General features: G+C 41.7%; 2 protein-coding genes across 3 annotated transcripts in view; one reads left to right on the top strand and one right to left on the bottom strand.

Annotated features, from left to right (window-relative positions):
* MINA (MYC induced nuclear antigen) overlaps positions 1-11,926 on the top strand; it is a 35,354-nt gene extending 23,428 nt beyond the window's left edge. The window contains exons 5-10 of one of the 2 annotated variants that reach the window (XM_006868596.1): positions 828-931; positions 5,184-5,286; positions 6,420-6,585; positions 9,900-9,988; positions 11,465-11,551; positions 11,765-11,926. In XM_006868596.1, the coding sequence (XP_006868658.1) occupies positions 828-931; positions 5,184-5,286; positions 6,420-6,585; positions 9,900-9,988; positions 11,465-11,551; positions 11,765-11,923 (708 nt within the window). In that variant the 3' untranslated portion in view covers positions 11,924-11,926. Of the gene's footprint in view, positions 1-827; positions 932-5,183; positions 5,287-6,416; positions 6,586-9,899; positions 9,989-11,464; positions 11,552-11,764 lie in introns of both variants that reach the window. The other variant, XM_006868595.1, reaches the window with a different exon arrangement.
* A 1,764-nt stretch (positions 11,927-13,690) lies between these two features.
* LOC102821967 overlaps positions 13,691-14,104 on the bottom strand; it is a 178,795-nt gene continuing 178,381 nt past the window's right edge. The window contains exon 24 of the mRNA XM_006868594.1: positions 13,691-13,779. Coding sequence (XP_006868656.1) covers positions 13,691-13,779 — 89 coding nt within the window. The remainder of the gene's footprint in view (positions 13,780-14,104) is intronic.

Here is a 14,104-nt window from a genome sequence, read left to right as displayed (position 1 = left end):
CAGATAAAGTGAGGCTTGGTGGTGTGGTTAAGTGATTTGCCCAGATCACCAGCCAATAAGTGGTAGAGTCTGTATGACTTTGAAGTACCTACTCATAACCACTGCATCATTCACAAGGTGGAGAGGAAGGGAACAGGCATCCTGGGCACAGGAGTTCTCCTTCCTTGAGCCCTGAATGATGTTGTTGTTAAGTGCTGTTACGTTGGTTCCTGCTCATAGTGATCCTGTATAGGGTTTCAAGGCTAAATCTTTAGGGGAACAGAAAGCCTCTTTTTACCATGGAGCACCTGGTAGGCTCAAACTGCCAGCATGGTTTGCAGTCCAGTGCTTATCCTACAGATCCACTATGCTCCAAGAATGGTGGTGGTTGGTGGTTGTGTTCTGTGGAGTTGGGTCTGACTCATAGCAACCCTATCTAGGGTTTCAAGGCTATACATTTTTAAGGAAGCAGAAAGGCTCATCTTTCTCCTGCAGAATGACTGGTAGTTTTGAACTGCTGCCCTTAAGGTTTGCAGCCCGACTCATAACCACTACACTACCAGTGCTCCTGGAATAGAGAAAGTCTATTCTATGTGTATCTGGTCTCGGCTTGTGAATGAAGAAAACACATTTAGGAACCAAGTGCTCCTAGTAGATTGTGTCTTGTAGTTACAGTGAACCTGTAACACTGTAGGAACCTGGCATGTATACCCCCCATGGTTGTCTAGGTGGCAGTTTCTGTAATGGAGAACTGAAACCCAAAGCCTATATTTATCTCCTTAACACAATGAGGATTGAGAGACACTCCTTATTAACTTACTTCCCCTCCTTTCTCCCTCTCCCTTTAGCCTGGAGATTTGCTCTATTTTCCCAGAGGGACCATTCATCAAGCAGACACTCCTCCAGGGCTGGCCCACTCCACTCATGTGACCATTAGCACCTACCAGAACAGGTAAGCACTCTGTCTCCTAGCCTAGCATCTTAGCATAGTTCTGAGCTGTGGTTCACAGCAGCCATATTTCAGAGAACATGAGGGAGTTACTACCTGTCCCTGTTTTTCACACAACAGACTTCTGTCTCCCTTGCTGGCTTCTATATTGCTTTAGTCTCCCATCTGTGTAAAGACCCATGTGGGAATGTTGTAAACTGGGGTCTGTAGAGAACACTGGGAATTGCCCAAATAAAGCATCTTACAGTTTGAAAAAAAGGAATTGTAGCTGCAGTTGTATTAGTGATGCTAGGCTGGGCTCTTGTCTCTTTTCAAGTTTCCACTTTGTACACTCCATGAAAGTCTGAAAGGCAGTCAAGAATCATGAGCGTGAAAACTATATGTGCTGAAAACAGTTCCAATTAAGACCATGTTCCTTTTTGGCAGTGTGTCTCATCACATGACGAGGACTGAGAGGCAGTGACACAGTGGTGTTACTTCCTAACAGTAGTAACCTTGTTAGTCCAAACTACATTGGGGTAAAAAACAGCCATTTAGGAATTTATTCAGCAAGCAGGTACTACACCCTATTGATGGAAAACAGTTATTGACAGGGCTATGAAAGAATTTATACTTGGGAAGTTATGGTTGGAGGAGGGATAGATATGTAGTTACCAAATACTGTGATAAATTCTGTCATGGATTTACAGAGGAGACATTTGGGTCATAGGAAGGCAGGCATGTAAGTAAGCTGGGGCATCAGAGAAGGTTCAGAAATGACTTGACATCAAAGCTGAGTATAAAAGATGAGTAAGCAGGGGTGGGTGGGCCTGAAGGCCAGAGCAGGAGAGAGGACATTCCAGGCCCATGCAGCAAGTCGCCTCCCACATTCAAAGCCTTGACTTGCAAAACTAGTTGGTAAGCATCTCTCTCTGCTTTTTCATGAGGTGTTTCAGTGCTAAATTAAACCCTGTGTTTAACAGGCTTACTGAAAGAACCAAGGTAAAGCCTGGCCTAAAGTTAGTGATATCTTTGCCCACAAAGAAGGCCAAAGCTGCTAGATGTCATTAAAAAATATTCTTGTCAGTGTGCCTGCTAAGTTCTTCGTATGATAAGGCAGAGAAATTTGCCCAGGCTGCCTCCAGAGCAGGGGGAATCGAGAGAGTGAGTCATGGAGACTGTCGAAGGACTAAGCCAGAGAGAGATGCTGGAGCCAGACTTCATTCTGGATCCAAGGCCATTCTGGACCTTGGCAGCCAACTTGTCCTGCGAACAGCTCTGTGTGTTCTGGAGTTCCACAACCAGTGTTAGCTCAGCTCCTCCCTCTTTTCATCTCTCTCTCTCTCTCTCTCTCTCTTCATTTCCCTGATTGCTACCAAATGGTTTTCTAATACTGGGCTCTCTCTTCCTCTTTCTGCTTCAGTTTCTATTTCCCCATGCCATTGGCTCATCACAGCCACCATCATTTGCTTCTCAACCCTCCCTCTCTCTTACCAAACCCATCAGCTTTCCATCTGTGTTAAGTGCCCGACTCATTCTGCTTCCCTAATCCCCAGTGTGAAAATCTGCTAGGCTGTGCCTGGGCTGGCCTCATCTCTGAGTGTTGTTGCTGTTAGTGCTCTTGAGTCAGTTTTGACTCACAGCAACCCTGGATAGACTTTCCAAGACTGTCAATCTTTGCAGAAACAGAAAGCCTCACCTTTCTCCCCAGTTGACTCAACTGAGGCTGTGAAAGGCTTCATAAATAAGTGGGCTGCCCAGAGCATGGTGGGCACTGAGATTGCTTTCTCAAGGCCCCTTTGTTGGTGATGCTGGAGTTCAAATGGGGATAATTTAACTTGAGGACCATTGCTACTAAAAAATGCTAACCATGCTTTGTGTCTGGTGCCTCCTTAAGCTACTGTGGCCAGGTGAAGGTGTGGAGGAGCCTGTTGTATGAGGAAACAGCAGATTGATTTGGCTGTTTTATCAAAAGTGAACCTCTGAAGAGGTGTGATTCTTAAATTTTAGAAAGGCCCAAGATCTAGTCGGACTCTCTGAAGAACACTGAGGACAGTTATAATGGCTACTGAATTCCCACCTGAGCTGTTGGCCACATGACTGACTTCTACCCATAACCCTGAAAAGAAAGCAGCTTGCTTTATGCTGCTGAGAGATCTGCAATCATGTGTCCTCTGGGTTTACTCCAATAAAAATGTGAGGTTGGATGAGACATTAAGTTGCAAAGGAATGGTGCCACAAGGTGGTGGATGACTTGAGGAAGTCTCTTTCATGTGGCTTTTGTCCTCCTTTGCTGCTTTTCCAGGAGGGAAGCATAAATGTGTTCATTTTGCTTACTGAGTGAGAAGCAAAAGTCATACTGTGAATTTCTATTTTGCACATAGCCGGCACTTTGAAATGTGCTGGTGACAGAGGAAATTTTTAAACAACTAAGAAATGTTTAAAAAGAGCAGCCCCATTGGCACTCTTTGAGGAATGAGCTAGTTCTAAATGCCCCCAAGGATGCAAAGATAATTGAACATTGAAGATCATTCCTACATGTGAGTTCCTGCCCCAGTAAAACCATTGCTAGAGCTTAACAAGCTTCAAAGTCAATTGCTTTGAAATTGTTAATGTTAGTAGGCATTTTATTGAGAAAAGTGCCCTTCTTTTATAAGGATAAATTATAATAAAGAAAACTAATGTGTAACTGTTCAGATAATTTCACAGTATAGAGATTTGACTGTTACTCCAAATGTATTTGTTTTGGACTTCACAAATTTTTTAAGATTTTGAAATGGTTGAGTGTTAAAATTTCCTGTGGTGTTCTCACAGACACTTGTGCTACAGCTATAAACGTAAGAAATTCTGATCCCTTGTATGTTTTATGACAGTATATGATTCTCAGGTACCTTTAAGGGAAAACCTATCTCCTCACCTTAACTTTCTAAGGTGAGTGTCTGGGAATGAAGACGAAGGGAAGCAGTGTGGCTCATGAAAGTGTGAAGTTTTTGTGCCGAGGAGGATAAGCACGGGACTGTGAACCTCCAGGTCGGCGGCTAGAGCCCACCAGCTGTTCTTTGGGGAGAGATGAGGCTTTCTGCTCTCGTAAAGATTTGCACCCTCAGAATTGCTGTATAGGGTCGCTCGCTCTGAGTAGGAACTGATTGATGACATTTAACAACAAATGGCAAATTGAATCCAAAATGCTTCAGTGTGTAGTGATCTAGTTGGCTAGTACTACTGTAACACAGGACTCCTGGTGTGCTGCTGTAGGATCAGCACTGGACTGTGATCCACAAGGTTGGCAGTTCAAACCCACCAGCTACTTCCCAGAAACCCTATAGAGCATCGCTATGAGCCAGAATCGACTGGATGGCATTTAACAACATCTATGGCGCTGTGGGCTATTGCGCCAGACTGCAAAGTCGTTTGAACTACAAGGTCCGCGGTTCGAGCTCACCAGCTGCTCCTTGGAAACCCTATACAGGGTCGCTATGAATCGGAATCAACTCAATGGCACTTAACATCATAATACAAATACCATAACTGGGAGGCTTTAGAGAACAGAAATTTATTTTCTCACAGTTCTATGAGCTGAAAGTCCAAATCTGGGTCTCAGCTTTGTTGATGTTGTCTTTGTCAACAGTCCAGGGCTTTCCTCGGTTCTTGGGAACCTCCTCTCTCTGTTATAAGTGATTGTGTCGGGTCTGTCCTTTATTTTAGTATCAGGAGTGATAGGACATACCCTACAACTGATATGGCCTCATAAACATAACACAGAAAAGCCTGTTTCCAAGTGGGATTGCATCCATAGGTATAACCAAACACAATTCCACTACCATCCAGCCAGTTCCAACTCACAGGGTCAAGTAAAACTGCTCCCCAGGGTTTCTGAAATGTAAAACTTCCCAAGACAGATTCATCTGTTTTGTCTGAGCGACTGGTAGGTTAGGGTTGTAACACATTTTGAGCAGATACAATTCAGTCTATCACAGGCAGGTAAATTGGAACTCAATTTGCAGCTTTTGGTTTTACTTGTTATGTGCCATGGAGTCGCTTCCGACTCATAGCGACCCTGTACAGGGTTTCCGAGGCTGTAAATCTTTATGGGAGCAGAAAGCCTCATCTTTCTTCCATGGAACAGCTGGTAGTTTCGAACTGCTGACCCTGAGGTTAGCAGCCCAATTCATAACCACTATGCTATCAGAGCTCCTTGGTTTTACTAGCCATTAGTATTTTAGGTATGTTTTGTATGCATTCACTGTTTTTGTGTTTTTCCTATTGCGTGTTCCAGTTCATGGGGAGATTTCGTTCTGGATACCATATCTGGACTTGTGTTTGATACTGCAAAGGAAGACATGGAGTTACGGGCTGGCTTACCCCGGCAGCTGCTCCTGGTAAGGAGTAAAGGCAGGTGGGAAAGGAAGTGAGGTAGGCACCTCCAGGTAAGCTGAAACTTTGGCCGACCTACCTAGGAACTCCAGAATCTTCCTTCTCAGATGAGCCAATCTTGTATCCATTCCCGTGCTGACTTGCTAGGGTGGATAGTTTGCAGAAGAAATGGAGTGTTCTGTGCTACCTAGTAATCCAGAGAACCAAGGGTGTTGTGGACACTTCGGTTATTCTGCATTTCACTACGGCAGTAGCAGGCACTAGGGAGCCCCTGGCTGAAAACAATGGTTGCATAAATAACTAATGCAGTCAAGATCTATGTTCTGTAGGTTTGTTGTTGTTAAGTGCCATCGAGTCAGTTCAGACCCATAGTGACCCTGTATAGGGTTTCCGAGGAGCTCCTGGTGAGCTTGAACTGCCAACTTTGTAGTTCAAACGGCTTTGCATTAACCCACAGCGCCACAGCAGGACTCCTTTATAGGTTTGTTGTTGTTACTATGTATGTGCCATAGAGTCGGTTCCGACCTACAGCGACCCTGTGCAGGGTCGCCAAGGCTGTAAATCTTTACAGGAGCAGGAAGCCTTATCTTTCTCCCACAGAACAGCTGGTAGTTTCGAACTGCTGACCTTGTGGTTCGCGGCCCAATTCATAACCACTACGCTACCAGAGCTCTATCGATTTAGCCCCTATCAAATTACTAATTAGGGAAGTCCCACTGGAGACCCTAGCCTTTGTTTTCCTCTCCTGGTTTTATGATTTACACAGGAGCACTGTTTGTCTCATTTTGAGAGGATAAGTGAATTAGTCTGAGGTAAGCACAAAGTGCTTTCACTGTCTGAAGTATCACCTTAAGACAGACTTGCTTTTCAAAAGGCAGAACTGATACTGCTCTATATTTTCAGGGATCCCTCTGTCTAGGCCAAATCTGCAATAATAATCTTTTTACATAGAATAGGCAGCTTAAGATGAATAGAGGTCACAAGGGAATGATGGGATCCTGTTCTTATGGTCCCAGCCCTCTCCCCTCCCTTCTGTGTATTGAGTTTGTCCTGGGTGTTGTGCTCAGCACAGCGCACAACTGTGGAGATACAGCCAGTGAGTTTAGCTTGGGTTGGTGTTTTCTGTGTTTCTAAGCAGGTGGAAACCACAACTGTTAAAACAAGATTAAGTGGCCTTCTGAGGATGCTTGCAGACAGGCTGGAGGGTACCAAAGAAGTGCTTTCATCACACATGAAGAAGGATTTTATTATGAACAGACTGCCACCTTACCATGTGGGGGATGGAGCAGAGCTTTCAACACCAGGTGGAGCTTGCTGTTTTCTTCTAAGTGGCTAAGGGCTGAGGTGGGATATTCTGAGCTTTCCTGAGTTGGGGGGGAGGGATGGGGCTCCTCTTTGAACAGATGGAAAATACGAAGTATTTATTTTAGTAGTATCACAGGCCTAAATCTGTCTGTGCTGTGTTGCAGTTGAACTACACATACTGTGCTTACCCTTTAGCATCCTGCTTTTCTCAAATCATGTGCAAAAACCCTGCATCCCAGTATAACGGAAAATAAAAGCTCTGTATTTTGAGTGAGAAACTTGTATGAGGGGGACTTCAAAAAGTGAGTGGGAAAATTCCATTATCTTTTAGTTCCGTTTTCCTATGAACATTTGAAGCTCCTTCATATGTTTCTGAGCACTCTGGTATTTATCATGGTCAGTTTTAAGAATGTCAGTGTTGAGAGGATCTTGTTTGGATCAGCTTGGGGATGAGTAGAATGTTGCCATCAACAGATGAAAACACAAGAATGCCTAAGGTTATTACCGATTTTCCCCAAATCCAAAGTGACTGATTTGTGGCAGATAATGTAAGCTGTAAATGACAACGCTGGGTTTTTATTCAGGCAAAGCTGGGTGTATGGATTGATTTACTGCTATAAGGAAGACCATACACCATTACAGTCTGTGTGGGGCGACTCAGTAAGGAAGTGCTAGTAGACCTACTGGATGATAGGGCCTGTGTTAGGTGATTTGGGGGGCGGGGGGCTCAAGGAAATGGATTTGCTCTGAATTGGGTGCTGTCAGGAAATGAGGATGATTGGGGGATCTCAGATCTTATGTAGGAAGTGTGTTGTTGGGTAACTGAGTCAATTCTCACTCACAGACGACCCTCTGTGATGGACTATAACTGTCTCGTGTGGAGCCACTGAGTGGGTTTGAACCACTAACCTTTTGCTCAGCAACTGAGCATGTAACCATTGTGCCACTATGACTCCCTAGCTAGAAGCTGATGGTGGTCGTGGTTGTTAAGTGCTGTTGAGTTGATACCAAATCATAAAGACCCTGTATATAGCATTTCCAAGGAGCAGCTGCTGACCTTGCTTGCTGTTAGTCCAGTGCCTATCCTACAGTACCACAGTATCTTACGGTGGTTGTTTGCTGTCATGTTGGTTCCAACTCATAGTGACCCTGTCTGTATAAGGTTTCTGACGCTGTACATCTTTCTCCCATGGAACAGCTAGCTGAGAGATTTGAACTAGTTACCAGCCCAACTCATAACCCACTACGCTACCAAGGCTCCTTCATCTAGAACAGGGATTGTTAAGTGCCTGTTTCAGTCTTGTTTTCAGGCCTTTTGGATATATTTATACCTGTATTAGCAGACTTGCTGGGACATAGGGTAGTTCTCACTCATTTCAATTTTTTTTTTTAGGAATTGCCACACTGTTTTTCCCATAGCCACATCAACATTTATTATTTGTTTTGAATCTTAGCCATTCTAGTGGGGATAAAAATTCCTCATTATGTTTATTCCTATCATTGTGTTTTTGATATGCATCTCTTTAGTGGCTAATGGAGTCCTGGTGTGGCACTGTGGGTTAATGTGCTAGACTACAAAGTTGGTTTGAACCACAACGTCGGTGGTTCAAGCTTACCAGCTGCTGTTTGGAAACCCTATACAGGTTGGAACCAACTTGACAGCACTTAACAAGTGGCTAATGACATTGAGCATATTTTTATGTGAATGGCGGTCATTTGAATGTTCTCTTTGAAGTCCTTGGCCCGTTTTATGATTGGGTTATTGGTCTTTTTAAGTTGCTGAAGTTTTATATAAATTATTGGGTATTAGATTCTTGTTGGATATATGATTCTGAAGGTATTTTCCCAGTCATAAATTTCCAGTTGAGTCTTTTGATTGAACAGAAGTTGAAATGCTTTAACAAATACCACAAGTGGATGGCTGTCACAAACAGAAGTGTATTCTCTCAGGTTATGAGACTAGAAGTTCACATTCAGAGCATTAGCTGTGGAGAAAGATTCTTCTCTCCTTTCATTGCAGCATCTGTACTCCCAGCACTCCTTGGAGACTCCATGGGTATTGCATTAATCTTTCCCTGGATCTGGGAGCTTCACAGTGAAGGGACCCAGGTCAGAAGGGTGCACTGTGCCTCCAGGCTCTGTTTGTTGGCAGGAGAACCCTCCTCCTTTGCTCACTTGGCTCTTATCTCTCATTAAGATAAAAGGTGCTACAGATCATACCCTGGGAAACTTCTGATGATACTAGGTCAGAGTCAAGAATTTAAGGGTATTGCAGCCCACCCTTAATCCACTTATTGGTTTATGGCATCAGATCACATCACAATGTTTTCTAATATAATTGCCAAACCACTGTGAATCATGGTCCAGACAGGCAGAAACATAGTAGTTGTAATAATCTCTTTCAGCAGTTTTATAGTTTTTGTTGTATTTAAGTTCATGTTCCTTGTTAGATTTAGTCTTCGCTGTTTCTTTGGTATTTTAGTCTCTTGGATGCTATTGTAAATGGCATTGTTTCCTTAATTTCTCTTTCTGATTTCTCATTCTGGTGTATAGAAACCCATCTGATTTTTTTTTTTTGTTGCCTTTTTCCTTGTAATTCAGCAAAATTCCTCTGTTAGTTCTTTAGAAGTTTTCTTAGATTATGTCATCTACAAAAAGAGTTAATTTTAGTTCATCTTCCAATCTGGATACCTTTTACTTCCTTGTCTTAATGCTCTGGCTAGGTAGATGAAGACCTTTAATGAGATGGATGGACACCCTGGTGGCAACGGTGTGTGAGGAGTGGTAGGGTTTCATTGTTGTGCAGAGGGTTACTATGAGGCAGAATCGGCTCGATGGCACCTAGTAGTAGCGCATCACCTGAATAATTTACCAGGATCATGGAACTGATCACAGATAGTTCTCCCGTGTCCATGGGTAGAGAATAGAAATTGGAGAAGTGAGAGTGTTCTCTGCAGAAGGCTCTATGGCTTTGTTTTCGTGCTTCCATGGTATTACTTATTTATTACACTTATCAACTTACATGAGGGGGCTTCAGAAAGTTTGTGGAAAAATTCCCTTGTCTTTTAGTTCCATTTTTACATATCTTAATTGTGTGTCTTCACTGTAAGAATGAAGATGATCTAAGGCTATATAAACTCCATGAAGATATAATGTATACTTTTAACGTCACTATAAATGCCAGAGGTACATAAATACTTGAGTTGGAGATGCCAACTCATGTTTTGTGAGTTTACTATAAATAATTACACCTGGAAATAAATTTGAATCTTCTTTTCTAAAGGATGGCTCTTTTTCTTTGGATTGTGTCTAGGTGGAACATTACCAAGGCTGGACAGCATAGTGAGATTTCAGTTTAAAGAGCACATTGTCTTCACAGTAGGGCCAGATCAGGATCCATCTGTAAGTATCCAAAAGGGAAGAGGCTTTCTCCTCTATCAAGCCTTTGGCGTATAAGACTAATAGTTTTTATGCTCTGCCTCAGGGAGTCCTGGTGGCACAGTGAATTAAGCATTGAGTTGCAAAATCCACGGTTCAAATCACCACCACTCTGAGGGAGAACGATGAAGTTCTCTGCTCCCATAAAGATTTATAGCCTATGAAACCCCCCAGAATTGGGATTGCCTCAACAACAGTGGGTTGTTCACTGTTCCAGGTCTAAATTTTCCTCCCTGCTAAGTATTTGAGGACTTTACCACAACACTCTCTTTCATCCTCCTATGTCATGATTAATGCCTGGTCTTTGCTTCCCATCCAAATTCAGCTCTGTTGCTTCTTGCTTCACAGCTACACTCTGTTTATAAGCCTTCCCACATCAGCGCTTTCCAACCTTGCTGCAAATTTGTCATGCTTTTGTTGATAGAGATATTTAAAGAAGAACTATCCTGTAAACCACAGAGAGCGTCATCTACATTCCATATCCTTGCTATTCAACCTAGTGGTTCTCAAACCCAGCTAACAAGAAGTTCAAGTGCCACCGAGTCGACCCCTGTATAGGATTTCCAAGGAGCAACTAGTGAGGTTGAACTGCCAACTTGTGGTTCAAACCAACTTTGTATGTATTATGTAAGAGAAAGTGAAGACGATTTGTGAAGCTGTAATTGTCATGGAAATTTTGTAGGTTACACAGTGCTTAAAGAGTTAATATTCACTTCTTGGTGTGTTCATAAATTGTTTACTTACATATATATATATACACACACACATACATGTTGTTAGGTGGTGCTTCAGGTTAATGCACTGGACTGCATGGCTGGTCTGAGCCAAAAGGTTGGCAGTTAAAAAGCTCATCAGCTGCTCCTTGGAAACCCCTATACAGGGTCGCTGTGGGTCAGAACCGACTGAATGGCACTTAACATATATATATGATTGAGCGTCAAAAAATTTTGGGAAAAAACCCATTATGTTTTAAATCCATTTTTTCATAAAATTCTTGTTAGCTGGCTTTGTGAACCCACTAGGTTGAGTAGCAAGGTTACGGAATGTAGATTATGTTCTCTGTGGTTTACAGGGTCACTCTAAGTTGGAACCGACTCAACTACACTTAACAGCAAAGGTGCCATTAACTATTTTTGGCTCACAGTGACTCCATGTGACAGAGTACAACTGCCCCATATAGTTTAGTGTAGAATGTTATCTTTATGGAAGCAGATTGACAGGTGTTTCTTCCATGAATAAGAATGTCAAAAACTTTTTTTTTCAACCAGGTCCATTTTTCTCCTTTAAAAAAAATGGAGTGTGTGCATGTACGCATAGCGTAACTCTGCCAAGAGGACTCTTTTAGTCTGTACATTTGGTAGTGATCTACTGAAAATCTCTGCTAGTATTGAAGCGAAGCCCTCCCTGTTTTGTTATTGATGAATCACTTTTTTGTTAAAGGATGAAATTCAAGAAAAGATGGTTTACATCTATCATTCCTTAAGGAATAGGAGAGAGATACACATGATGGGAAACGAGGAAACAGAGGTTTGTTCCAACCTAAAACAAATGACTTTCATGATTTGGGTGGTGGCTGGGAGGGCTGATTAAGTCAGACAATTCTGTGATAGACACACGTTTTACAAGATAGAATACTACCTAGGATCTATAGTATTGTAGGAAATCTAAGCAAACGTGTGGAAGTTTGTTTGAAAGGAGCAAGTAAGGACAGTGTTGTGACTGATCTCTATCCTTTTTCAGTCTCACGGACTTCGCTTTCCTTTATCACATATGGATGCACTGAAGCAAATTTGGAACAGTTCAGCTATTTCTGTCAAGGACCTGAAACTTCCTACAGATGAAGAAAAGCAAAGCCTGGTATTATCCCTTTGGACAGAATGTTTAATCCAAGTACTCTAGTACACTAAAAGGAAGGTGTGTGCTAGGGAAACTTGATATATGAGCCTAGGAGAGAAGATGAAGGGAGCTTTCTGTGCCTGCGTCTCTATATGTACTAGCCAGAAGAAAAGTCCCACAGAGTGACAAAACAGTATTTTTTTTAATCCAGTGTGGTAAAAAAAGGCACAACTCCAATAAACGTAACATTTAAACTTTTGTTACCTGACTTTGTCTTGGTTCTTTGGAAGAAACAACTTCTTTAAAGAGCCCAAATGACTCTTTTTAAACATTTGACACAAAGAAAAAAAAAATTTTTAACTTGGTTTTTACAATGAAAATATACATGGCTTTGTGTATACACAAGTACCCCCACCCCATTAAAATAGAATTATTCCTGTAGCGTAACGTAAGTTGTGTTAAATAATATTGCCACACCACTGAGAGGCACTCACGTCTGTGTGCACTAGAGAATCTTAGAGCTACTGCTTAGAAAGATGAAAAGGCCTGAGATTGAACAGAAAAAACAAGCTTCCATAAAAAATACTCAAAATAATGGGTCTGTATTTTTGTTTAAACTATTTACTGCTATTTTACATTCTAAAGTGCATATAGGTTGAGGGTTTAGAGAATTTAATCTTTCTGTATAAAAAAAACAGCATTTTTCTGCTTTTTGGCAAAAGTTGGGGATGAAAGGAACAGATATCTCAATGCAGGAGGGAAAAATGCTTGTGAATTGTGCAGTTAGATGGTACTGATTAGTCAAAGATGATTTCCTACCTGATTTTGGTTAAAGTAAAAAGGAGTGGAAAACTGAAATTTCTGTTACTTATTATAAACTTAAAATTTCACCTTTACTTGAAAAGAAAATGGTTAAGGTCAAGGCTCAAAATACTACTTTAATTTGAACATTTGAAATTTCCCTTTAGTTCCAGCAAAGAAAAATTTGACTAATAATAATATGCTTAAGTGACACACCTTTATAAACACTTCGCCTTGAGGGCACATAACTAGGGTGGGTCTCAGCACCAAAATGGGAAATCATTGGTTAGTCTTGTTGCCCAGAGGGACATGTTTAATATTAATACTTGGAGTACAAAGCTAACTACAGGTTGCGTTACTGGTTTTTTAGAAAAATTGAGGAAAGAAATGACCACAGGATATACTCCAAGTTGGCCCTTTTTCCTCACAAAACTGAGCTTCCTTACTGGAGTAAGGAACAAGTATAACAACACTTATGGTGCTTCATGAAAGGTTCCAATGTAGAACTTTTAATAGTTTATCTCCTATAGCAGCTTAACAGGAAGGCTTTTTTTTTTTTTTTTCTTAAATGTGTTTTCAAGTGCTGCTGAAAGTGTTGACCTATAGGGATGTGCTCCCATTGTGCCTTATGCCCATGCATGTCATCGACTAGAATATGAATAATAAAAGGTAACAGTCACCAGTGCCCTATAATGGCTAAAAGGAATAGGAGCCACATCTGGTGAACAGAGAAAATACAAGCTTGAGAAATCCTTACCAAAACTGGACATCAATCAGGTATAGAACCTTCACGGAAAATCCAATCAAAGTGTGTCTTTATATATGGTATTCTTCAAAAGAACACTGAGAAAATGGCCAGAATGTTTTGGGTTTGTCCAAGGTCAAGAGAAATATAGTCTTGAAACTTAAGGGAAAAAAGTTCATTATTCTGCTCAGTGATCCAGTCAACTTCCTTTTCTCAAGTGCAAGGCAAGGAGGGCCGTGTGGTTCCTTTTTCCTTTGCTCTTTCAAGGGATGTTATAGATTCTCTCACAATATTTCTATGTCCCATTTCTGTGTTTCTTCTCCCTCTAGGGGCTGATTTATAATCACATGAGTCTTGTCACAATAGTTTCCTCCTAAAGCAGAAATTTCCAAAAGAAAAGATTACTTGTTCATGCAGGTGTTTAGCACTTTCACAAGTACCTATTGTTCTGCCTGCTGTTTGGGTAGATTAAAGTCATTTACTAAGTGGCCTGAAACAAGAAACTGAGTTTAATCAGGCTAAACTATTTATTAACCTCAAATTGGATCTTACTATGACTCCGAATGAAAAGCTAAAAGGTGCAATACATAATTGCATAAGCAGTGTGCCCCAACAATGCGATTCTGATGAACAAAGTGCTCTGAGAACGCTCTGCTCAATGTCGGGGACTGTGTTTTTGTTTCTTCACCAACAGAGGC

The sequence above is a fragment of the Chrysochloris asiatica genome, unplaced genomic scaffold (genome assembly GCF_000296735.1).
Source record: "Chrysochloris asiatica unplaced genomic scaffold, ChrAsi1.0 scaffold00120, whole genome shotgun sequence".
In the NCBI taxonomy this organism is placed as follows: domain Eukaryota; kingdom Metazoa; phylum Chordata; class Mammalia; order Afrosoricida; family Chrysochloridae; genus Chrysochloris; species Chrysochloris asiatica.
Note: the sequence above shows the minus strand (reverse complement) of the source record. Positions and strands in the feature narration are given on the sequence as shown.